Below are 26,891 nucleotides of genomic sequence, written 5' to 3' on the forward strand. Positions count from 1 at the left end.
TACGTATATGGAAAAGAAATATTCGTAAGTAAGAAATACGAAGGTGGAGCAAAGTGATATACTTGTCGATTATGATAGATACTATACAAACACTTGTATACATTTACAACGATCACGCGTGGTCTGTATAAATAACAAGGTATATTTTATTTTCGTAATTCGCTGTTTGTAAATTAACATTAATTTGAAGGAAAAATAACTTGGAATTGCCTCGCAATTTGTTCAGCAGGAGGCAAAGAAGAGGATCGAGTATCTTTATGTCAATCGCGCTCGTCTATTGTATTTGTTCAAAACCAATAACTCGCTGCGAGGCTCTTTTCGAGTGCATCCACGTGCAGCTGTGCCGCGAACGTGTCCCGAGCTGACTCGCCGAGAGAAACGTGACAGCGGAAACCTAGCCTAGTGGCCGTGGTTTCCGTCCTGACCAAATCCGCGGTTCGTTCTGCACGATCTATCCCGATAATTTCGCCATCTTTCATCGTAATCGAACTACCGACGATTTGCGAATTTCGTAACCTACGTGAAATCAAAGTGACTTTATAAAATCTGCCAGCGAGAAACGATCCATCGATTACGGGAAACTGTGGCCAATTTATCGCTACGAGCGTCTGTATTCGACTATTATTACGTATACCACCATGGCCATAAATATATTTAATTGGCATATTACGATTAACGCGATAGGAGCAGAGTCTGAGAATCGGATTCGATAATTCGTTCATTAAACTCGATCCTCGCACGCGATGCCACGATAATGACGCGTCCCATTCGTCACGATCGTTCAATTACCGAAGCATAAACAAGCCGTTTCTTTTCGTTCCATTGGTTTGCGCCAAAGTGGAACGGTGAACGCGATAGACAGGTGTTCGAATGCAATTTGCAGGAGTCGAAAAACGGTGTGGACCAAGAGAATTCCTCACATTCGACCGCGTGGAAATGCTTTGTGCGACCCGGTCGTGTTTCGTTAACGGCCGGCCCAGCGGGTTAGCGCAATTAATTCTCGAGAGTTTATTAAAAATAATTGCAAAAGTAATTGCTCGCCGCCGCGGGGATCTCGAGCTTTTTATTATTTTTTTTTTTTCTATTCCCGCGTCGTCGTCTGTTCTGCGTGTATATTCCCTTCCAATGGATATCCAAATTAAGCGTTTCGATTATACGCGACCTACGATCGTTCGCGCGATCAGATACTAAGAAAACGCGAGCAGAGAGAAAGGAAAATGTATGGTCGGCTGTATCCGTGTTTCAATCCGAGGACGAAAGTGACGCAACGCAGGCGTACGAATCTATCCGCCCAGCCCTTGAATAATTAATACGTTCTAATTAATCAGAGGCTCTCGGGTCGCCTGTCGTAAAAAACGTAGACAACGAAGGAGAGAGGTCTCGTTGGAGAAAACGGGGACGCCAGGAGGCGCGATGCAATTAGCCGAGTGGCTATTCACCGACTTGTTAACTCGTAATGAACTGGATACGTACATACTAATTAAAGTAGCTACATCGTAACGTTATCGATGAGCGATCGCGCGGCTCGTATTTCCCAAAATTTTGTAACCGTCAGGCTAATCGTAGAGTACGCGGCCGGTTAATTACTTCGTTCATAACGCGATACGATAGTTGCGTAGAGCAACGAGGCGAAAGCCGCGTTGTATACAAACCTCTGATCTCGTTAAATCGGTCGCTTCGTGCTTTTCGCTCGCGCCCGTTCCTCGCAATAATCGTTAATCGCGCCCCTCTGTCCAGTTTCACGTTAGCATACGCGAACCGCGTAATTCATTTCGACTCGCAGCCGGAGATAGGTTTCGGGGCAATACCGTTCTTTACGCCGTTAATAAAGAACGTCAGGACGCTTCTCGACGCGGACGCAAGCTGGAATTACGGTGCAGTCGTGAGTGCACGCGCGATGCCTCGTCGCAGGGAAAAAAAGGAATAGATATCGTTCGTTTTTGTCGCGCGTAACGAGCCTGGCCGATCGATATGACGGTTTTTCGCCGAGGGTAAAGAGAGGAACGCAGGATACAGGATGCTGCGAACGTACACGCGTTCGGTCGACGTTAAACGGATTTATCCGGCGTAAAATCTATAATCCTGGCAGCGATAATTACCGCGACAGTCGTCGCAGTAATTTAATAATTCGCGGTAATTTCGTGTCGTTTACTTCCGCGCTAGAAATTCTGGCGGGGGGTGTCCTCGTGCTGGCCTCCGTCGCTGGTTAATACGATCGACGGCCAGGGAATCGTGACAAATTGCGACCGGCCAGCCGATTCGATATCCGATCGAACATCGCTCGCTGCGAATTTTCGGGAATCGAGAACCTCGAAAACCAACCCCACTTCTCTCTCTCTCTCTCTCTTTCTCTCTCTCGATACGCGCTGCTCTTCTCTCCTCCGCAGGGAATTTACAGATTGCCATGGTGGTGCAGAGTGTTCGCGAAATCCCTACCTATTTCACTGGAATAGAGGGGTCTGCGACGTGCAATTATACGGCCAGAGATACGCATGGGATACCGCAGCGGAGAGTGTGTATTAAGTCGATTCTTTTTTGTGGGCTACACGCGACAAGATTTACTGGTCCCGTTATTATCGTCTGTGTTAATGAGCCACGACATCCTTTACTCTTGCCCCTTGCAATCTCGTTATTTCCTGGATTTTATTAAGATAAGACGCGGCGGAGATGTTATTGCTGTTGTCGCTGTAATATTATGGCACGGCAAGGGTAATGTCCAACCGAGGATGATAGTGTTTGCGGAATAACCAATTGACAAATCGATGCAACCTTTAACAACTTTGATCATCGACGCTATAAACAAGGATACGGTAGATTCTCGATTATCGGGTTAATGTTATCGCGTGTTACATAGTATTCGATCAACGGATTAATAAAATGATGGATTATCGATGAACGTGGAGGACAAATTCAGGGATGGTGTTTCGTTAGGAAGACCGAAGGACGGCGAAGCTCTAATTACATTCTTTTAAAAGAATATCGTACTTTATGCAATTTCACGCGAAATCCAAGTGTGCACAATTATTCAAAAACACAAAGAAACGCGTGTCACGTTTTGTTATCAAGCTACAAGCTTGCTCCATAATTAGCCAGCCTTTTTAAAGCAGTTTGCTCGCCAGATCAATTTTACAAGATCGTTGCTCGCGTTGCCTTCGTTAGCGAGCGAAAGGTGGTAGTTCGTAATACGCGATTACGAATGTATAAGCGCGAAGGGCAAACATTTGCGCGAAGGTGCATCCGCGGAATTGCGTTTCGTTGTTACTCTCGTTTAAACTAGCTCGCTGTGCCGCAGCAACACGGCCAGGTTCAGCCACGTGTTTTAGTACCGCGACAGATCGATACTGGGGGTCCAGCGCGAACGCTGGAACTTCTCCTCCGCGAGACTTCTTTTCTTCCGAATGCTCATCTTTATTAGCCCGTTACACGTCGAATAGTTTCCACGAGCACCTCGTAAACCGCCAACTTAATTTTACACCGAAACTTTTCCGCTCAGCCTGTAATTAGAAGCCCGGTGGCCCGGGCGTTAAACGTGCCCGCTTCGTTTTATCCTCAACCCGTGTGCACGCCGCTATTGGCTCGATGATATTTTACCGGCTATGCCCCGTCGGCGAACGATCGATATTTCTTCGGATTATCGCGTTAGCGTTCGCGTTCCACGGTGAACAAACTGCGGATTACCTTCCTTCGAGGCCGTGCATCGTTGATCAATTTCGCTATAGCGGCTAATCAATTCCAGCAGGATCTCCCGGCAACGTTTAAACCGACGACGAGCAGGATTTCGTTTCAGGACGAGCTCGACAGAGCGAAGGAATTCGATTATCCTGTTATTGATATCGATACCTTCATAAGGCAGACTGCGCGGCGTAACTCGATTTCTGCTCGACTAGCAGAAAAACGCCCCATCGTGTAACGCGGTCTTGAGACTTTTTCTCCTCTGCGAGACTCGATCGGTAGAAAATACGGCGGAAAATAGCTCCGAGATCCGATGGAAAGTCGATCGTGTGATTTAATCAACGTTCCGATTGCCGAATGAAATTTTCAGCGATCCTTTCTCTCCTCGTCTGGCCGTCTCTTCCCAACGTTTCCCAGTCCCAACCGATTCCACTTGACTTTGAATTCTCTGATAAACCGGAAGAAGGGGTATGAAAACGAGCACGGCTATGCGGCCACGAGTAATTAAAGTACTGATCGTTCGCTTGATTATCGCGATTTTATAATTACCGTTGAACCACGGGCCGGTCGTTTTACGTTGGCAAGAGGCACGTATAGGTGGCCGACCGCATCGCTTGCATCGCCACCGACCACCGCGAGCCGCTGGTTAATCCGTCGATAATCGGACAAGCGTGACAAACCAATGCCGGGACAGACTCGGCCTGTCCACGTGATAGAGACGGGGACAGCGAATATGGTCAATGAAGAAGCCGCAACACGAGTGCCAGGAAAAATGAGCAAATTTTGTGCCGGGTCAGACCGATGGAATTGCAAAGAAGGTGAAACGAAGTTAAAAAAATTGGCTTTTCATATTTCGTTTTGAAAATGCTGTAGGCTGTGAATGTCGATATTAAATGCCAACGAGAATTTGGTTCTGATATTTGTAAATGAAACTCGACGAGAGTAGAAAGAGAAATTTATCTGAATCCTCTTTTGGTTAAATCGATAGAATCGAAAGAAAAACGAGATTAGAGATGAGAAAAGCTGACGAACTTTGTACAAGAAATTGCTACACTTTGATACTTAGAACGAACTAGTCTCGTCTAGTGGGACGAATGGATCGGTTACTTTGACTTTTAACGAGAACATTATTATTTGGAGTAGTCTCAGGTGTTCTCGTAAGTGGTTCTATCGAGGGTACTTGGAGCTCGTTATAATTATGTTATACGACTGATTCGACAAGACCTTGTTAATTTGTAGGGTTTGGTATCGATCCACCGAGAATCAAAGACATCGAGGACAACGCGCGATCGACGAGGAATCGCAAGTCTGACGCGTTTAATCGCGAGAAATTAACGAGCCAAGTTACTTTGTGCGACGGTTTATTAATCTGAAAATAGATGGTACGAAATTTTTGCCATTGAAGAAATTTTCCGCGAATCGCGTTCGTCGGGAGATTATCCCGGATCCAGTCGGATTTAAAACATGATTTCAGGCGTTCATCGATATTAGGAGGATTGGCTTTCCAAGTTCTACATTTACGGTTTGATGAACTCGTCGGTCTGCTCGCTGATTAAACGCGAATTTTACAATAATTTCTTCGCTCACCGATTCGTTATACGATAGAACAAATTTTGTCATTGTAGAAGCTATCGGCGAGACTAAATATAATTAACGCTGTTTATCGTTAAAAGACGCGAGCGCAATGGTATTTCATTTCCGTTTTTCGAATAAAGGGCGACTGATAGGATTAATCGATACCGTGGAAAAGCAAAACAACGACTCGCGAAAGAATAGAACAGTGTTTGTCGGCCGGACTGCAGTTCGTTGCAAAACGAAGCAAACTTTTAACAGTTTGTTCCGGCGTTGCGAGCGGTACAGCTGCAGCTGAACGATAAAAAGCTCCTGTGGATACACGTCGGCTCGCTATTCCGATTTCCGGGGCTTCGAAGCCTCGACTCCGTCGAATACATACGTTTCGCTCTTTACGAACCGTAGTATTCAACGAAATAGAACAACATTCTGCTGATTCCACAAATTTTTTCACCGTTAGAGTTACGCCAGTTGTCCCGCTCGTATTTCACAAGCTCGTGTGAATGTGAAATTCCACAAGGGGAGAAACGCATCGATACGTTTCCGTGGTTTCTAAATATAATAAACTGGATATCACGCGCGGCTGCACCGCGATGATCGCATACCGGTTTTTAGAAAATCAAAATTTACGAAACGCAGAGACAAAAGGAACGAAGTCTGACTTCAAACGTTCCGATTCTACTGCGATCTTAGAGCGAAAGGAGTTTCGCTGCAGATACGGTTAAGTAGTAGAGGAGCGCACATGGTCGGACACAGCGGTAGACCGCTAGAACTAGCGTTCTACTTTTGGAAATTTATTTATAATATCGTTAACGACGCAACTTGGAACTTTCATTTTTTGATGTCGACGAAGTATCCCGAGTGTCCGTAAATTTTGTAGTCCAAGTTGTATAACACGACGGTGTTCAGGTAAACGAAAGCTCTTCTGCGACGAGACGTTAGGTTAAAATGTCGGGAAACGACAGATATAATAAGTCAAATTACGACACTCTGAGACACGACGAGATTACTTCTGGCCCTTGGTAATAAAACCACGAACTCTTTCGTACTCAAACTTTAACGAGAGAAGGAGGACGTGTCGTGAAAGCGTGTCTTTGCGAATATTGCGACGAATCTCGAATTTTCAAGGGAGGAGCTCTTTGATCCCCTCGAAAACGACCGCGTGCTTATGAAATATTTATCGTCGTTTATTAATCGCAAGTATCCCTTTGTGTTCGATATCTTTCTTTCGTAAGATCCTTCGTCTCACTTTCCTTCTCTGTCGAATCTTTCACTTTGTGCATAGGCTCGCGAAAGAATACCGACGCTTGTCGCAGAAATTTTTCATCGATATATTGCAAACGTTCCCAGACATCGAAGATCGACGCTAAGCGCAATACACGCCACGGATTATTCCGTCGTTCGAGTACATACGCTCACGCTAACTAACCTGTACCTTCCACGTACACTTTCACGTTTGTTCGAAACTTCACCAACGTAATAAAATGTCAAAATGTTTCGTATAAAACACGCGACGTATTCGTAAAAGATTTCTACAAGTAAGTCGCAATACTTTGGTCGTGGCAGTGAATATTCGTATCGAGAGATTGTATTGGTCGTTTCAGAACTCTTTTCAAGCAACCTTCTAAAAAAGCAGAAGAAATACTTTCACGAGGATATTTCGCGTTTGTCTACGGCGGTAGAAAGGAGCGGTGAAATGCATTTTCTGCGCCCGCCTCTCCACCTGGCGACGAAAGAAAGTCGCGGTGCACTGGCTTTCCGACCGGTTGGAAAGCGTCGGTAGTGGATGAAAAAGCGGCCGCGGGAAATAAATCTTTGACCGGGTTTCGCGGGGGAGAAGCCCATAACGTGTCACCAGTTATAAATTCTTACGTTTCCGCCGCAGTTTGAAATAGTGGTGGTGAACGGAAGGGAGTTCGCGGTCCTCTGTCACTGCACCCTCTTTCGGCTTCTTGCGTACCCGTTTTCCACCTTCGAGCACCGCCTCCATGGGAATTGAGATTTCATCTTTCTTTATACCGCAGCCGAACCAACTTTCTTCCCGCAAATTTTTTCCACATCTCCATCTTTCCGCCCATCGATCGCTCCAAAGGTTAACCTTTCTCTCGATAGAAAGATAAATTATCTTTGCTTCTGTTACTTGGTCGATTATTATCAACTATCGTCAAGTAATTGGCATCGTCGGAATTATCATCGTTTCTTGGAACACACAATTTTCATTGGAGCGAGTCCACGATTTGTCCAATGTTTCTTCCCGCGAATTTTTTCCACATCTTCATCTTCCCGCTCATCGACCGCTCCAAAGGTTAACCTTTCTCTCGATAGAAAGATAAATTATCTTTGCTTTTGTTACTTGGTCGATTATTATCAACTATCGTCAAGTAATCGGCATCGTCGGAATTATCATCGTTTCTTGGAAAGAACACAATTTTCATTGGAGCGAGTCCACGATTTGTCCAATGTTTCTTCCCGTGAATTTTTTTCACATCTTCATCTTCCCGCCCATCGATCGCTCCAAAGGTTAACCTTTCTCTCGATAGAAAGATAAATTATCTTTGCTTCTGTTACTTGGTCGATTATTATCAACTATCGTCAAGTAATTTGCATCGTCGGAATTATCATCGTTTCTTGGAAAGAACACAATTTTCATTGAAGCGAGTCCACGATTTGTCCAATTTTTCTTCCCGCGAATTTTTTCCACATCTTCATCTTCCCGCCCATCGACCGCTCCAAAGGTTAACCTTTCTCTCGATAGAAAGATAAATTATCTTTGCTTCTGTTACTTGGTCGATTATTATCAACTATCGTCAAGTAATTGGCATCGTCGGAATTATCATCGTTTCTTGGAACACACAATTTTTATTGGAGCGAGTCCACGATTTGTCCAATTTTTCTTCCCGCGAATTTTTTCCACATCTTCATCTTCCCGCCCATCGACCGCTCCAAAGGTTAACCTTTCTCTCGATAGAAAGATAAATTATCTTTGCTTCTGTTACTTGGTCGATTATTATCAACTATCGTCAAGTAATCGGCATCGTCGGAATTATCATCGTTTCTTGGAACACGCGTAATTTTCATTGGAGCGAATCTACGATTTGTAATACATATTCGATATTAAATGATTATCGTGAAATGTGAAAAAATGTACAGAAAGCACATAACACGCGAGATTATAAGAGACAAAGGCAAAGTAAAGTCGCTGTAATATTTGGCAGGTAAAAGAAATCGACATTCAGGTCGATCTTTTAACATTAGATTTTCAACGCGCATAAAAATCCGCAGTTCATCGATTTCCGGTGTTATTACGAAGATGCATTTTATTTCCTTCTTGCAGGATATTTCTATCCGCAGTTTCATCCGTCTTCTTTGAAAAATCGCTCTACAGCTATGAGAAATCTTAATTCTTCTCGGCTGGATCCGGCATCTCGTGCAACTTCCCAGTTAGTTCTCGAAATGACGAGCGATCTTTTGATCGCGCTTAGATCCGCTTTGAACGAGCTTGCCGAGGAACACCCAAGTTTCTTCGCTTTTCGTCCGACTGTTTTTTTCACCTAGATAGAACGTGTTCGATTACGAGATGGAACACGACTCTCTGAATGTGTTCGATTCTCTCTGCGCAGGAAATTCGTATTTCCACGAGATATCCGCTTGAGTCTGTTCGATGTAAGATTTCAGCCACGCGACGACTCATTATTCACGGATACGTCGCTGAAGCTCCTCGAGAATATAGCGTACGCGTTCTTAGCCGCCTTTTATTATATTCAGCATCGATGGAATTCTTCGGAAATTGGCCTGGAAAATAAGATTCTCGCCGAGGATGGGAGGTGTTCCGATATTTTCACGCGAGGCACACACTTTTCCTGCCATTCACCCGGCCAAATCTAATATACCTGCTTATTTACGTACCTATGCGAGGAGGCGAAATAATAACGAGCCCTTTCACGGCCCTCGAAAAGCACCCAAGTCGAGACTCTTTCGACGCGAGAGCGTCGCTGTTTACTTCAAAATTGCGTGCTCGGAATACTTACTATGCTTCATATCCTCTGCTCTTTCACATGCACGCACACGTGTATACAGATTGTTGCACGTGACCAAATCAGGCTACACTATCGGCTAGACCAAGAGCGTAACGCTGAATTTTTAGTTATGAAACGGTGTAATCTTTGTCTTCAAGTATAAAAATCTGCGTGTTGTAGGTCGTTCAAAGTTTCGTTTGGATAATCTCCGCCTACGGCGATCGTATTCCTTTTTTAAAAGTTCAATGATATTTTCTATAAGTTGTTTCTCCCGATCGTAACTATGCCATCCATCCAAACGAGCGAAACATTGCGTTTCCTCTACAACCGAGAGGTGGCAAATGCAGAATTTTCGACGCGCAAACTTTTCTTTTTCATCAATTTCGATTACATCGACGCGTAAGTCTGCTTTTCCTCCTGGAAAACTTGTTTCTTGCCACTTACGGTCTTTTCTTTCTACAAGCACTGTGCGATCATTCGCAGCGCTGTACATTACATCAAAAACCATTTAATTTTGCCGAATGAAATGTTGCTCTATCTTCCGGCTCGTCTCGTAGTTCTATCTACTCGTGTGCACGCGCTTTCTCCTCTCTGGAATCGAATCCCCGTGGGGTTTCGAGCGAGGAACACTTTGACCGGAACAAAACATCTCGTCCGGTATTACGCGGTCGAGGGAAAAATATTGTTCGAACCCTTTTTTATTTTCTGGTTGCGCGCATCCTTTTAGTCGAATCGATCGGAAGCTGGTCGATCGAAAGCGGACACGATGGTCCGAGCATTTCTTCTTAGCTGGATACGATCGTTCGGGGCAGATCGTGCGAGGAAAATTGCGAGCGAAAAGTTGGTAGGATGCCAAAATGGAAAGGTGAATCGGGATCGAGGACGTCGAAGGATCATCGCGGACGGATATGGATTGATAGCCGGAAGACGAGAAGCATCGATACGCTTATCTTTGTGGAACAGACTTCAGGACTGCGATACGCGTCGAATAAACAGTCTCGTCGATAAACAGCCGCATCGAGATTCTAGGGGCGAGCCGAGTCGCTGGCCTCTCGCCTTCGTCTTCGAAACAACGTCGCTTATCTCGGCATCATCGCGTTGACACTGGCATCTCAGAGTCGAATTGGTCACGATCATCCCAATTGCCTCGGCCTTAATCCGAATAATCCACCCTCGTATATATTTGCCCCGACTCTGTCCGTAACTCTTCTTTAATTCAAATTAGTCGACGAAGACTGTTCCTGGTTGGTTTGTTAACACGGGCGTGGAAGTTACGAACGTTCCAGGGGAACGTGGTTCGACGCAACGAGAAAATTCTCGAGCACCTACGACGTGTTCTTTCGTTGCGAAAGCACAGGTAGACGAAAGTTTCTCTCGGGCATTCATAATTAACAGGTATTCACGGGGCAAGAGAGGTTAGCGGAGAGAGTCGATTCGAATTAATTCGCAGCCCGATCTCGTCCCTCGAATCCCCCGTGCTGAGGAGACAAATTACTCCGTAGCAGAAGGGAGTAATCGAGAACAGCCGAGATAATCGACCGGCTATGAATAGTTGGTAATTACGTAAAGTACGCGCGAACATCGAAATATGCGGCTGTATGCGTTCGTGTCACGGTTAACCAAGCCCTATTGCTTTCAGCCAACTTGGGATAATCCGGTCGGCGCCGCTTTGCCAACTAACTCTCTCCCCCTTTATCTTCCACCGGTGATACTAACTCACTGGTTACGAACGATAACGAGCCTCGCGAGGTACCAGCCTGTACTCCGGGGAACAATTATAATCGGCAACGATCGACATGTTCGATGCGTTATCGAGCGCTTCGCTTAATTTAAACTCTTCAATTTTTCATCGCTCGCGTTAAAACACCGAGACAGACTCGATGGAATATTGCGAATCAAACGTTATCAGGATGATCTGTGCTTATATCGAGGTTCTAATTCGACTCGTCGCGGCCCGAGTTACATACTCGAACATCTCGCAAAGAGTTTATTTAAGAATTTGAAAAACAACGTAGAGCTTCGTCGATCCAAGTTTCTAAAATTTCCTAGCTGTTCTTTTATTTCCACGTATCCTAAACGTAAATAAAATAAAACTAGAAACGTAGGAACGAAAGGACACAGATAAGAAACAGGATTATAGGAATATACAATTTTAAACTAAATTAAACTTGCTATAAGAACTCGTGCTATTTATGCGCTCGCCGTTATATACACGGAAAAAAATTACAAGGCAGGGGATTAATTTCGTTAAACCGCCCTCTACTCGACGAACAAACACCAAGTTCTGTTCAAACACGTTGGCAAATTATTATTTACTTTTGACGATTGTACGCAGCGCCGAATTAAATAGTCGCAGAGTGCAGGCTGTGTAACAAACGAGACTGTACGAATAATAAATAGAGAACGGAGGAGAAAACAGCGCGGAGAGCTGGCAATCCCCTAATACTAATGTGCCGTAACTGCGTTTCCGATGTTCTCCAGTTCCCGCGAACGCCACTTTAATATTCCGTCCGAGGCATTAAACGGCACGAGAGAAAACAAACGCGCGAGCGACTATGGCCACTTTGTTAGGCTAATATCGTCGCATTACACCGAGCCAACTTAATTGGCATAAATGATAACGTAGGTTTTCTCGGCCGAATCCACGGTCCCTGAGCGTATCGCGGCTGATTCCCAACCACGACGCCCGCTATTTATGCCGCCAGCTCTTACGATATTAATATTCAGAACGTTGTACACACGCGTCCCAGCAACTGGGTCATGGAGAACGAATCCGCGCGAACATTAGGCAAAATCTCCAATTATCCTTTCTACGAGGTATTTTAAACAGCCGAATTCAAACTTCGCAGGCACGTGATATTTTTCGAAATGAGCAGGACAACTTTAATAACATTATTTATACAAAATTTCCGAACAAAGTACGCGCGATACGAATTCACCGATTCTTTTCGCGACTCGTGATCTTTCTTCTTCGTGTTTTCGGTGTCCGCGTTTAGACGAGTAGATTCGGTAAAAGAAATCAAAATATGCGCGAAACGTTGAATATCTTTCTCGACAATATTCGGTTATTTCAGCGAAAGAGTCAACGACTACACTGCGAGCTCGCAACGTACGATTGTACGACGTATACGTCTCCACTGAGATGCACGAAAATATCAAATAACGCGAAACGTTTCGTTAATCCCGTACGCTCTTTTAATTTCGTTTGGAAATAATTTAGCAACTGCCAGCTGTTCCACTCATCTTCTTCCTCGTTTCGATCAGCACAGACGACACGGATTTATACAAGGATTCGTAATCGTTGCAGAGTATTCGCCGACCAATCGAACCGGCACAGAGTGGCGCGTTTTCCATCCTGTCCGAGGACATAAACATTATCGATCCTAGGAATCGGTACACGGCAATGGAGGTCGTCGCGATACGGGGCGAACATTACGCTGCGCGTTCCAATTTCCAGCTTAATGGAGTACCTAAGATGCTCGGTCGTAATGGAACCGTTTCTCCGGTCGTTCTATTTCTTTTTTCTCCCTTCCTCCCCCTCTCTTTCTCTTTTTTTTCTATCGTCGTAACACAGAGTACGCGTCGTCGTTGCCCATTAACCGTAATGGTGGCCGCGAATTACAGGCAGAAGAGCGGTGAATTAACGTTGCACGGTTCGGTGATTGCGTACAGGCTCGATAAACGCGCGAAATGATTGTCTGTCTGGTAGAGTGGTGGAAAGAGCGCGACCAAGCTTAATCAGCTGTAAATTACGTCGTGGCGCCGGCGACTGGTGACATCGTTGGCCGACAAACCGCGGTTCGCTGTGAAAAAGTGTCCGATCGAACGTCGAACCGGTTTTCTGAAAAATCATACGACCAGCATCGACGTCCGTCGAATTTACCACGGTTGGTTAAAACACACGTACGAACGAAAAACAGGTCGAGGTGGATCGCGTTAGCTGGCAGGGTGAGTTATGCGTTAACGGAGAATTTTATCGGCAATGGAACACAGTACCTTTGCTAATGAGCATAGGTGTATCGTGTAACCCAGGTAAGCTACCCTCGATACAGGCAGACTCGTGGTAGTCGAGTTATCTAGAGGCTGCGGATGTTTATATTTTTATGGGAAATTTAAACGTGCGAAATCACACAGAACACGCATAAAACGTAGAAAATATTCTAGATAAAGTAGCCGTTACGTATGAATTTTTTAATTGTATTACCTTTAGAAGAAAAAAGGAGACAAGGTAATTAAAGCAGGTTGGTTTCGACATTGGAATAAAATTATAATTAAAAAGAAAAGTGTATGGCGATGTAACGTAACGAAATACGAGTCAGAAGTTACCGATCGAATTTCAAAAGTTGAAAATCAAAACCATCGCGAACATTGGTAATTCGAAACGCGTAAATTCCGATACGATTAATTACAAAGTAACGAGTCGTACATGCCCAGGAAAATTTGTTAAAAATTGCCCGATTCGTGCGAAAGAAGATCGTGCCAAGAAGACAGAAGACGGAAGAAAGATCTCGCCCACGAATATGTATTTTCTGCGCACATTTCGAGAAACCGGACAAATTGTTGGAGCAGATGCTCGTTGAAACAGCTGACGAGGCATCTTCCAGGAAACAAATTAGCCTGGATTACGCGAAGGTGGCAAGTAGAGAATGGGATGGAAGGGAGTGGAAAAATGGCGAGGAATAGCGACGGGTCTATGGGATTAGCGAGGAAAGTTTGATAATTATACGGTAAGCGGGTCAGGCTTTCCTGCTCGGTAAGAGGAATCGCATGAACGGAGGACAGGGGACAGCGACTGTCGCGATGGTGAAAGCGACTTGTCACTAGCTGAGACGAAGATCCTACGAGGTAGGGACGCGAATGGGCGAGCAGCAGTCACGACCAAAAAGGAAGTTGGAGAGAAAGGAGGACAGGAAGTCGGGAAGACATAATTAGCAAGTTTAACACGAGTCGCTGTCTCTCGAATCTCGTTACCGCCGCTGTCGCTTTTCGTTCGAACATCGTAGCGCGAGAGAATCGAGTCCTCCTCGAGATGAAGTCACCGAGAGGAAAAAGAAGTTTCTTCCAGATGGCTGAAATTCGCGGAAGTAGCAGCTGGCCGGTAAAAGTAGAAGTTGCCGAGGATCTCGACGAGGCCGTAGCGAATAAATATCGACGAGGCTTCCACTTCCAGCCTCTTTTGCTAGATTAACAACGGCGGTGTCGAGGTTTTGGCGAGTTAGGAATTTTCGTAACAAAGAAGCACGCGGATGCATAGGTAGAAAAGTTCCGCACACGATGAATCGGTGGAGTAACCACGCAACAACGGTTTAAGTAAGATAGACGATGCAGGAGATATGACCCGTATTACACAGACCACGTTTTTATATCAAATTTACCGGTTCAAGTATTAGAGATAATTTTTTAAAGGTATTAATTTTTCTCCGCGTGTATTAACGAGATACGCAGTGGCTCGTGAAAGTATTTGAACGCTTACACGTCGGTCAAACATTAACCGGACTGAGCCTGGTACATCTTCGTAGTGTCGTTTATTCAGATGGACACTGCGTGGGTGTTTAAATAGACGTGCCTCGAAGACGCGGTGCTCTACTTATCGTTTCTTCGATAGATAACGCGATGAACGAGGAAGATTATTTAAATTTTTAACCGTTCAGGCCACAAAATCCATTGAAATTTTGCATGGGTCGCGACTGACCGTTTGGGGATGAAAAATTATCAGGAATCCAAGCGTTTGCGCGGTATAAATCATTTTCCAGTGGACGTCGATGGACGTTTAAAACACATCGCATCCAAGATAAGTGTAACGTCAGCGAACGTCGAAGCTGTTCGAGAACTGATCGAGCATGATCGACGCATAACAAACGACGAAATTTGCTCGAAAGTTAACATTAGTTATAGAAGCGTGGTTTCCATCGTTCGGAAGCAGTTAAAATTCCGCAGAATCACGGCCACTTAAAGAGGCATTAGGAGCACAATGTTCCAACAGCAACGAAGAAGTAGAGCAATTTGTGCGCAATTAGCTTCTGACTCAGCCCTCTACTTACTACGAAACTGGTATAAAAAAATGACCAATCCGCTGGCAAAAGTATATAGAGAGAAACGGAAAATATATAGAAAAGTAACTAGATTCTTCTTCTTAAAACATTCTACCGTAGTAAAAAGTTCCGATTTACATCTAATTGACCCTTGTAGAAATTTTTTACACAGAAAACGGCTCGAAACTCGATCAATACGGTAAAATTTTCAAGCGAATCAAGCGAAAACGTATACAGAAGTTACATCATATTTATCGCAAGCAAACACTTTGCAGAGATCGTCGAAATACTTGGACTAGTCGTTGTATTAGAATAGATCGTAATATGTATGTCGGATCATTTTTGGAAAACGGCGCGTGTAACGAGTCTTGCTGCTAGTTGTCCATAGTTGTCTTATACCAGACGATGTTCGTTTATGGGAATGTATTACAAAAGTTAACAAGCGACATCGATGATCGAGTGATCGAGATGTCTATGACGATGAATTTGGGTTCGATAACGAATACACGGTCAACGAGCTGACGATTGCGATTAGGAACTCGACGTACGTGTTCACTGGGCTAGTCGAACTTATCGGATTGCCCCTCGGTCCAAGTGGAACTGCCCTTATATACTCCTCTCCGTATTCCTCGGGTCAATCCCTGTTTTTAAGGAGAGTTATTCAACTACTTTACACCTCCGTTAGGTACACGTCCCTCCCGTGACCGTGGCTACGTTCAGCGATCCATTACGTCACTTCGAGCCCAAACCCACTGTCGTAAATCTCGGACCATCAAAATTGACTTAACTCGTAAACGGCTATTTCTCAGTTTTATTGTTTAAGTACGACTATAATAAAAAGTCTGGACTAGAGTATTGGGGATCTTCCCAAATATTCCGAAAGAAAGGCTTTGGCGACCCTTCATCTCCGACATATATATATATATAGGACGCGTTAGCGACACGTTGTTTTAAAGTTAAATGGCACATATTCCTCCCAGTCGAATACGACAATCGACCAAAAGCCATTGCCAAGTAACCGATCGAACGATAATGATCGCATTCACGAAAGAAAGCGGCCGGTTACCTTGGTGAAGGTGAGGGTGGCTATCGGTGGCAGACGAGGTAGATTCGGATAATAAAAGCTTCCCGCGGGATGTGCCGGGTACCGTGACGTGATCCTGTAGGCGATTCCTTGGGGTTGCGTCGGCCAGTTGGCAGCCGTGAATGTGAATCCGTTATCGGTTCCACCGTCCAGCGGATCCAGCTGAAAAAAGAGAGACGAACATAGACGATGAGTCGGCCTTTCAATGGGCCTTCGTTGGATTTTAATGAGATGGCACAGAGGAGCCGTATGCTTCGGATCGGTCGAAATTCCTCGCTGTTGAAATGGAACGCGACCTATATATTTTTCTTCTCCGATCGTCGAGCCTTCGTCATGCTTCACGATCACCTTATTTTTTCTCTCTCTCGAAACCTTTTGGCAGCCAAACTACCAGCCGCTTTAACGAGCGAAAGATCGCTAATACGGCGCACCGTGTATCCGAATGGTAAAAAAGTTCTTTTCTATAGCCGGACTAGCTTTTGTTCGATAGACCGGTGCTTCGACGAGAATGAATGCAAAATCCAGCCGGGGCTTCGATCTAATTTTCCATATGTTGCGCGCGGCCTAATTCGAGCCGTCGTTATTAAAGCGCGTCCGATTGAAATTGTTGGCTGGCCGTTGCGGAGAAAGCAAGCCGATATATTTCTACCGTACACGTCGAAATCAATGATCCCTGTCGACGATAATTACCTCAACGGTTACTGTGTCGACCCAATTACCCTCGACGCACAGTTGGAAGGAATCGACCCCAACGAACCAGTCGGGGCTGGGGTTTATACGAGCCATGATGCTTATTAGAGTGTGATTTCCATCCAAAAATGCTCTCGCGATACTCGTTCCCTCTCCCTGTGGCACCGGAGGGCCCGTGAACGAGTGAAGACTGTTTGGCGAGTCTCCATCCGCGTCCATTCCATCCGTTCTTCCCGTTTCCACGTACAATCTTATTCCACTGGAAAGCCTTTCTCCTAATCTGTACAGCGTATATGTAGAGTCGTGCGTTCGACCTGTAACAAGAAACAGGAAAAATATATTTAACGACATTATCGGATTCCAATCATCGCGTGTTTGCTGCAGCTTTGCTGCAACTGACTCACGACTGAGTTCTTTGATCAACGTGGAGTTAATTAACGAAGGAAATAACGGACAGTTAATTGACATAGTACGGCAATTAAACGCGTCGTCCTTGATACGCGTACATCGACGGTTTTTTCTTTTCTCTTTTTATGAAACACATCGGTCAGTCTGTGGCGAGCGTGGAGGATCGGACTAAACGGTTATAGGGATCGTTAACAGCAACCCTTTCGACGAAATGGTGAAATTTACACGAGACAGCGAATTTATGGTCAATGAACGCGTCCGTCGACAAAGCTACTGATTCGCGTTTGGGTCTGACGTATTCAAAATTTCCGCCGCTGCCAGTTTCAAAGCCGATATACAAGCTGCGCGAAACGTTGGTATTTTTATTTCACGGAAGAAGAAAAAAATAGCAAAATCAAAAAGCGAATCGGGCAATCGAGATTTTCTGCATCCCATGCCACCACGAGTTTCTCATTGATCGACGTCGATAAAAATTCCCCGGCGTGAATTCGTACTCGACACGTGGACGAAATAAGATAAGAACATATCGTAAAGCATAATAAAATATAAAAGCCGTGCTCGGCATGCCGGGCACGTAGCTTCTTTGCGGAACTCGTGCGCGAAAACAGGAAGGCGTTTCTCATCTCAGGTTGAGCCGAGGCGTCGACTATAAGTTCTCGTTTTATCAAGAATTCGACAACACAGGTAGGAGCGGTAGGATTCTTAGAATACGGACGATGATTCCGAACTGCGTTCGTCCTTTTTTTTTCTTCTTTGCTCAGAAAGGCTTTAATATGTTCCAGAGCATTTGAATATCTTTCACAGATCAGCATGCCACTACTCGAATTGTTTTAGCGAATAACTTGCAACAACGATGCACAAACTCCTATCGAAGGTTTTTAATTTTTGCAGAGATTTTTGGATTACTCCTAACCGAACGAACATACAGGGTCCGATCGAGCAGAATTTATAAAATTTCTAAATCCGAAAACTAAACGTTCCTTTCAAATTCTCGAAACTTGGTGTTTCCGTTACAATAATTTTTGTAATACGAGATGTTTCGTTAAACTATAATTCTACGATGATTCTATTCGGCGATTTGCATTTTTCAAAGATCGCTAAAACACTTTCACGTCCACGAAGTTAGAAAGCGTTCGTTGACCAATATTCGTCAAGACGTCATTCCGAACAAATGTTTCACGTAACGTGGCGCAAGTAAAGCGTAGAGGAATGTCGTTTGTTCGCGAGTAGAAAGCTGTTTGCACGTCTGCTGATACGTCACGGTGATAGATCAAGTTTCAAGACTTTACCTCTTTCGTGACGATCATCGGCCCGAGTCGCGCCACTTTGACGACCATCAACAGATATTTTTAAGACGATATATTTCGTTGATCCTGTCGCGTGTAGCAAACTTTAAATCCTGTGTCGGAAGTACAGCCTTCGATGGTTAAGCAGGGACGAAAGGATTGAACTTGGAATGCTCCTAGTTGGAAGTTGAACGTGGAAGGATTAACGTCATCGTTCTATTCAACTTCCTCATTTCCAAGTACCGGAGCTTTAATTGAGATCGAGTTTGAGAACAACGAAACACCACGTTGTTCTGCCAATGGTATCGTTAAAGCTCATTCCCGGAAGAGGCAGCCTGCTGTTTAATGGAATATAATTTTTCGGCTCGAAGAACTTTCGATTACAAGCGTTCGTAATTCAATCCCTTGGTCTGGCAAACTTCGCGGCGTCGACGATTTCCAGTCGCAAAGAGGATTAACGAAATCTTGATGTAAGGAGCCCAGGAACAGAAATTTCAGAGAATCATTAGGCGCTTGGAGAAAGGGAGAACTTTCAACCGTGAGAGTTTGCTCGCTGGAATCGCTGTGTCAGCGAGTACGTGTGAGAAATAGTTGTCAAATATCGTCGATAACTTTCGAATGACAAATATGTCAATTTGATCGCTATACATTTTATTTATATACTTTGTTTTACGCCGTAAAAATATCAATTGAGAAATATCGCAGGAAGTCATAAACTGGTTGAATCTTTTTATAATTTTTTGCAAAAGTTGTGCGATTTCCATTGAAATGAGAAATAAACAGACTGAAATACCACGACTGAATAAAAGTTTGCCGTATTATTTGTAGATAGATAATTTAATTTATAGACAGATGATTCGATCGTTAAAAAGGGTGGTCCGTTTCTCTCTGAATTATTCTACAAGGGAATACATTTAATGCAAAAGCAAAGCGTCGTCGTGTACAACAGTCGCTCCAAAAAATTCTTGTGTACACAGGCGAATCACGTGCTCCAGTTTGAGAAACGCTGCCGCCAACCTATTAAAGCTCGTAGACACACGTATAATCGACGACATAAACGTTATTCAAATGGCCGGTGTGTACACCGTCGGGCATTGCGATTCAGGATCACAGACCGCCATTAAAATTCATGAGGACCGTCCGTGTAATTTCGTTTTTACGTGCCCGCACGCATTAATACGGCCCGGAATCGAACCGATTCTTCGATTCCAACCATTTTCGAGGTGGACGAACGATAGCTTTGCCGGCGTGGAAGGACGATCACGCGGACGACGCCGGGAAAAAGTCGGCGTTTTCAACATGCGTTTTCAATTTGTCAAGCTATCCGACAAAACGGCAACTGTGGTTGCGGTTTCTCCGTCTGGTTGGTTAAAGTTTGCTTTTCAAAGGGTACTCTGGCCCCTTCTATCATCTGTCGCACACGCTGCCACCCTTAATTCTATCGAGTTCCAGAGTGACTTAATTAGTTGCAAAATTAGCGAAAACCACGGGAGAAATGGTCCGTACGCCGGAAGTTGTTCGCGGTTGTCACGCGGAAAACTATCGAAAGGGGAATTTGGATCTTAGTCGCAGGACCTTGGGGGCATTGCGTCAATTAGATCGAAGTTATTTAACTTTTGAATTTTCGATAATTGGAAACGCTACCATTTTCCACGCGATAGCGTTGCAACGCTTTGTCTAGCACCGCGTGAGATTCGAGTTGAGAAATCAATCGATGCCACCGTTGGTACAGGCAAAAGATAAAAATAAACGATCTGGAAGCAACCAACGAGAAACAACGAGAGATTCTCGATAGAAAAGGAGCAAAGGAAAATAAGGATTAGTCGGAGGATCCTTGGACTTCGATCGGGATATCGGTGGATGCGAATACTTGCTCGAATATTCATCGATTCGGTTGTTTATCTCCGCGATCACGTATGCGCGATGAATAAATCGATGGCGAGGCTGGACCGCGAAGCAAGCTTTCGTCAGGAAAGCGAATCGCCAGAGGATGCACATTTTTTGTTTTAACTGCGAGATGTTCGTTAGTGACGTATTCCGTTTCCGTGCGTATCATTGAATTTTATAACGTTACTAGAAAAAACAGATACCGCGTTTATTCCACGCTTCATAAATTTCAGATTATTTCCCGTTTCCCCGTTGCCGCGTCTCTTCATTGTTCGCGGTCCCGATGAAAACGATTACGCAGTTTGTTTTATTCCTTTCTGCTTTTTATGCTGCAGCCTGGAGAGTTTATTTTGCTGGGAAAAATAAAAAAAAATATCGTTTATCCTGGGAAGCGAGCCAGTCGTGTCAACGTGTCGCTCGAATTGTTCCGTTCATTAGATTAATTAATAACGTCGTTTGGCCATTATTCCCCTCTACCGACCATTTTTTCGCTCTTGTATCTCTCCCCCCTCCCTACTTCTGCTCCACCCCTCGGGCGAATATAATTTTCTCGTAAATGAACACAGATACTTTCTTTTTTTTCTCTATATTCCCGATAATAAACAACTTCCATTTTTTAATCGAAGCTTCGAAGCGAACAATCGCATTAACAAGCTAATTACCTCGGCAGTGGCCGTTTGCTTCTATCCACTGAATTCTATCTATCGTTATGAGTTTTCCGCCGGTCCAACAAGACTCTACACTCCGGCATGAACATTTTACCAGTTACTCGTTATTAGACCGTCGATTTTTATGCAAATTCACGCTTTTCAGAAAATAATTAAGAGCGTTGAACTTTGTTAGGAAATTGTTTCGTTTACCAAACGTTACAACAAGCGCTATATTTTGCACGCTTTATACGTTCTTTCGTATCACGTGCATTTGGAGAAATTTCGTACCTTTAAATTTCCTATAAGCACGTCAAAATCCGGTCTATTCGTTATCTATACAAATCTTCGCTCTCGCGATCAAACTTTCAGCTGCCGAAGTTTCCACTTGCTGGCGGAGGCGGCTGCCAGTCGAATACGCACATTATTCGGCAATTCCTACGGCTGGGAAAGGCTCGCGGCTCCCTAAAGAAGTAAGAAATTTGATTAAGCTCCCTACGGCGTTCGAATTCAAAGGAGCTACGACGTACGCTGGATTCAGGCTCAGCGCTGCGAGGCTTTTCGCTCTAAATCCATCAGACCAGGCGAGTCAACGTGCCAAGAACAAAGCTGCTTTCACCGTTGGCTCGCGGGAATTCCACTACCCTCGATCTGACCCGAACAATGCTAGTCGTTGACAATACCGAACCTTTTTAATTAGTAGCTGTGTCGGTGCACGCGCTCAGGCCCTTTCGTTTTCACCCAGCTCCCGATATCGAGAGCGTGAAACAACGGAGTCCGCTCTGACAAATCGTCCGTGGGACATTTTCCAGGCCAGAACCATTTGTCTTCGACCGAATCGGTCCCGCCATCGGCTCGTTCGACGATTATGCATTCCGGCTGCACACGACAAAGAAATTTATATCTCACGGCCGTGGAATTTCCCCGAGTTCCGATGTTGCACGCCAGCCATTATCATTCAATACGATCTTGCTGCATTTTACACCTTCAACGTGCTTTTTGTTTCATAACGTATTCATCGATCCGATGTTTCCATAGATCGATACTAAATTGATACGGTGTTTAGAGCGAATGGAAAAGATTTATGCGAATCTACGCTGGAAAATTACGGTTTATCACGGAGTCGTAAGACATGGAAGTATAATTGTTCCTTGAGTAACGCTGTATGTATGATCGACGACAATTAACAACCGATACTCGACAGAGTATCCGTCTATGGAGAAGTAATTTTTTATAAAATCTTTTTTAAATTTTCCGTCGACTAGCGTATTTCCACGACATTCTGGGACAAACTGGCACATTTTTGTCAACGTCTAATTTTTCCCTGCTGTCTTTTGCTGTAAAAAGGTTTGAGAAAGTTGTGCGATACCCACTGCAGCTTCTTCTACATTGTTGTACAATAGATATCGCATTGCATTGTATTCGTTTCAGCCCGATGACCTACAAATTGGACTTGTTCTCGTCCTATATTCTAAGATCAATTTTTACACGAAACGTTTAATAGATTTCTTAGGAAAAATAAAAGTTCGCTTCGAAGAAAGGAACGCAGGCCATCTACGAGGGGTGAAATCTTCTTTATTTATACACATATCGGTCTTGCCATAATAGACTTCTTATGAAAAAGGATCCTTCCATTCCCTATGACTGCACGATAAATCATTTTCAAATATGTGTCCGTACGAACCTTTTTCATTCCATTTAACCTTCAGAACACGCTGCAATAATTTACCACTAACTTGTTAAATCAGTCCACATGGATTCTTGCTCACGTATCATTTCTAGATCTACGAGTTTCTGTCTAAACGATGGAGCACACCGACATATGGCATAAACAAGTTAAGCGACAAGTTTACGATCAGCTCGATTTTTCGATCGAAGAGACACGGGTTTTCGGCGAAAGTGGGGGATAATAAACGATCGTGCGAATGGTCCAGACGAAGTTGCGGAAAACTGGGACGCGTCCAGCTACCAGTCGACAAATTCTGTTGAGCTTTTACGAATAGCCGAGGAAAGTCACATCCGTTAGCCGGTTGGTCCGCCGACAAAGTCCCAGGGAGAACAAGTTCCCTCTTACACTGGTGCCGTGATATCTCGTCCGCGCGAAGGGAAACTCTGCCTTATCCGGCCTCGACTACAACAAACTCCCGGTACAGCCGTCTTCCAGGAACTTAATGGACCTCCGTAGAACCTCTTGTTTCCGGCACAGATGCCAAACTATCGAGGATAATACCGACAAATCCGCACACACGTGTAGGCGCGTTCAATGGCGAACGGAATGTGTTCGATCGACCCTTAATGTGCGTTTACATCAAGCGAATAAATGCTCCTTCTTCCTCCACTCTAGTTAAACGAAAGCGTAAACGAGCGTTTGTTCGTCAGATGGGAAATCAAACATCCGAATGCTCTATAACTGCCACACACATATATCTATATATATATGTTTCTTTCGCAATTTTTGGAAACATCCCCATACTTTAGTATAGACTTTTTATTATAGCTGTACTTAAATAACAACACTTGGAACTAGTTGTTTATGATTTAATGCGATTATGTTTGCCCGAGATTTATGACAGTGGGCTTGGGTTCGAAGTGACACATCTGGTCGCTAAACGTAGCCACGCTCACGGGATGCACGTTTTTACCTAACAGACGTATGGAGTAGTTGTATGCTCTGCTTAAAAATATAGTTGACCCGAGGGATACAGAGAGGTACAGAGAAGAGTGACCACTTGGACCGAGACCCGTAAGTTGAGCTCTGCTTGTACCGTGGGCAAGTAAGTTCAGTTCGACTTAGACTTTGGAAGAAAACGCATTTGCTATCCCACTGACCGTGTATTCGTTATCGAATCTAAGATCATTGTCATTAGCATCTCGAGTATCTAATCAAATTCTGTAGTGATCATATTTGTACCATTAACTATCATCTATATTGTATAACAACAATGGCTAATCCAAATGAAGATTCGTTAAACGCCCCTAACCCCGATGATAACTCGACAGATATATATATATATTTTTTTCCTATTTCGTCAAGCGCAGTGATCACTTTTCCTTAGATAGCCAAAGAAGGAAACGACGAAAGAAATATAGTAGATTTTTCGATGCAAGCGAGTTTACGAACAGATTGCTCGGTGGCGATTTACGTTGAACGAGTACGAGCAAACTGTTGTTGCTCGTTTGATCTAAACGGATCTTTAGACGATAGTTACTGAAATTTTCACGTGGATTCGCCGATACGAGGCTCGTTAATAATCGAAGACTGACCCTGTGTAAGTGGGTAATCGATAGGATGAATGTTGCACGAGGATCGACCAGAAATTGAATCGTGTTTATGGAACACGCCCTCGAGTTTAATCAAACGTTGCGTTAAATAAATTGCGTGTCTGTCGCGAAGAGCTTCGTGGTTATGAATTGTTGAAGCTGTCAGACGGTCGATAATTGACTTCCAGTTACTCGTTTAATTGTTTATGGATAGCAGATGTTCTATATATAGCGATAGCTTACTCCCGCATTATCGATTGGTACATATATTAAAAATTTAATTGGTCTTGTCCTTTTAGAATGTTAACTTCCTACGACAATTATATTTAACAGATCGAATTCAAAAGCTATTCGCGATTTAATCGTAATTATAAATTGATAACACGCAAGTAACGTACTTCGAACGCGTTACAAATAGGAAGAAGGAAACGGGATAAAACGAGACTCGGTTTATAAGATCGTCGAGTGTCGACGGAATCTCAGGGAAGAGAAAACTAGCGACGAAAGACGCGTTGAAAGGGTCAGACGAAGAAACATCGTAGGCACTGAACCATAGCTGAGAATCTCTGTACTCGGTGATCCAACTTAATAGAACTTTCGTAACAAGTCGATGCTAACTTGCTGCAACCGCGAGTTGCCTATATAGCACGTGTTACCGCGTTTCCATGTGGAGAGTCTGGCCAGTGTCTTAGCTCTGCTGGCAGTCGCTCGAAACGCGAGTAACCGAGACGTGTTCCCGGAGAAGTGGATAACCCAATTTTCTCGGGCTGCTTTTGTTGCACAGGGAGTGCTGACGTCGTTTCGCGTGCACATCGGGCCAAAACCTCTGGTCGCTGACCTTTCCTTGTTTTGACGCTACGATTCACCGACGATTTCCCGCGAACCGTCCCACTGTGTAGACTGTTACCTTTCGCGAGATCAAAATTTTAGCCGATTGTTTTCGAAGGAATTCTGCTATCAAGTTTCCCATCCCAATGCTTTCGTATTTCTCTATTCCAGAAAGATTAGAATAATCTAAACGCTGTACTGGAAAACTGCAAAGCGATCGAGAATTTTCTACCATCTGAAATTTGAAACGTAGCGAATGGAACGCTCTTTCGTTTACATTTGTTGCCATATTTTACGAGAATCAATCGAAGATGCGCCAGAATATAGAACGCAGTATTTCGATACTAACACGATGTATTCAGAAATACGGGATATTTCAATTCTCTTTTGAAATTTGGAATTCACCGAAGGATAGGAATTTGGTAACGAGTGGATGGAACAACATCGTTTCCAGTGACACTTTCGAGCTTGAAAATTACACGGCGAAAGGATTAGGGGGCGTCGTCGAGGGAGGAAATGAAAATTCACTTGGCCAGATTCCACGGGAAACGAGTGATTATTGGACAAGTAACCGAACGGTACGTCACACAGAGAGTGGAGGACCGGTGGATTTCCTGGAGTCGAGGGGTCGCACGAGATATAATTGGATTACTAATGAATTTATCGGGAACGGCAATTAGTTTGCATCGAACCGGCCGATCGATATCGCCGCCCAAGGAAAAACAAACTCCAACACGTGCTGGCTACTGTACTGGTCCCAACTACTATGGTAATATACATAATGATCAAATGTCGCTTGCTCTACGCTATCGGCGATTGATATTAGGTACATTTTGCGTCAAAGAGGGTGCGGTCCAAGGTGTGTCTAGTTAGTCTGTATATTTAGTCGCGTTGTGCAACATTTTACGTCGCTAGTTTTTACCGTTAAACGAAAAGCGAACGTTTCAACGTTCCTTCCATTTTCTAAAAATAACTTTTATTCCGTCATACTCGCAAATGTTCGAGTCGTATAATCGTCTGGTTGTAAATCCACGAGCGTATCGGTGAAATAATCGAAGCGGCAATATACGGGCTGGCGCAAAGCTGCCAGAGAGACGGGACAAACCGCTAGAAGATAGGCAAAGTGACGTTACAATGAAGTATTAACGCGCTCGTGCACGCGTTAACGTGGACCGCAAACATCAGCAAACAGCCTAGCAGAGGCAGAGGGAGAGGGTTGTGTCCCCGAACGTTCGAAGGCATCAACGAAACGCGACGTAATGCAGTTAACCGGCCGTCGGATTTATTGGGAACAATAACTAATTTGCCGTAAAGCCGCATAAATTATGAATGCCGCCGCTCTCCATTTCCCGATAACTCGGTGCGACCCTCGTCCCTTTCGATTCTCTCCCCTTCCGTCTCACCCGCACTCTATTTCCCCTTTTTTCTCTCTCTGATATCTCTTGATGTATGGCGCACAGGGTTTTATTTACCAACATAGACGCGTAGTTTTTCCAATTCCATATAGG

The 26,891-nt window shown here is 44.3% G+C and overlaps 2 protein-coding genes across 2 annotated transcripts in view; both read right to left on the reverse strand.

The window, feature by feature from the left end:
• Positions 1-26,891, reverse strand: part of LOC132912217 (peroxiredoxin 2-like) — a 361,669-nt gene that overhangs the window by 72,614 nt on the left and 262,164 nt on the right. The window lies entirely within an intron of this gene.
• The window catches only part of LOC132912206 (uncharacterized), a 201,837-nt gene that overhangs the window by 32,921 nt on the left and 142,025 nt on the right, over positions 1-26,891 (reverse strand). Inside the window, exons 3-4 of the mRNA XM_060969432.1 lie at positions 17,067-17,380; positions 16,359-16,538 (exon numbers count right to left, since the gene is read on the reverse strand). Of these exons, the coding sequence (XP_060825415.1) occupies positions 16,359-16,538; positions 17,067-17,380 (494 nt within the window). The remainder of the gene's footprint in view (positions 1-16,358; positions 16,539-17,066; positions 17,381-26,891) is intronic.

This window comes from Bombus pascuorum, chromosome 11 (genome assembly GCF_905332965.1).
Source record: "Bombus pascuorum chromosome 11, iyBomPasc1.1, whole genome shotgun sequence".
In the NCBI taxonomy this organism is placed as follows: Eukaryota; Metazoa; Arthropoda; class Insecta; order Hymenoptera; family Apidae; genus Bombus; species Bombus pascuorum.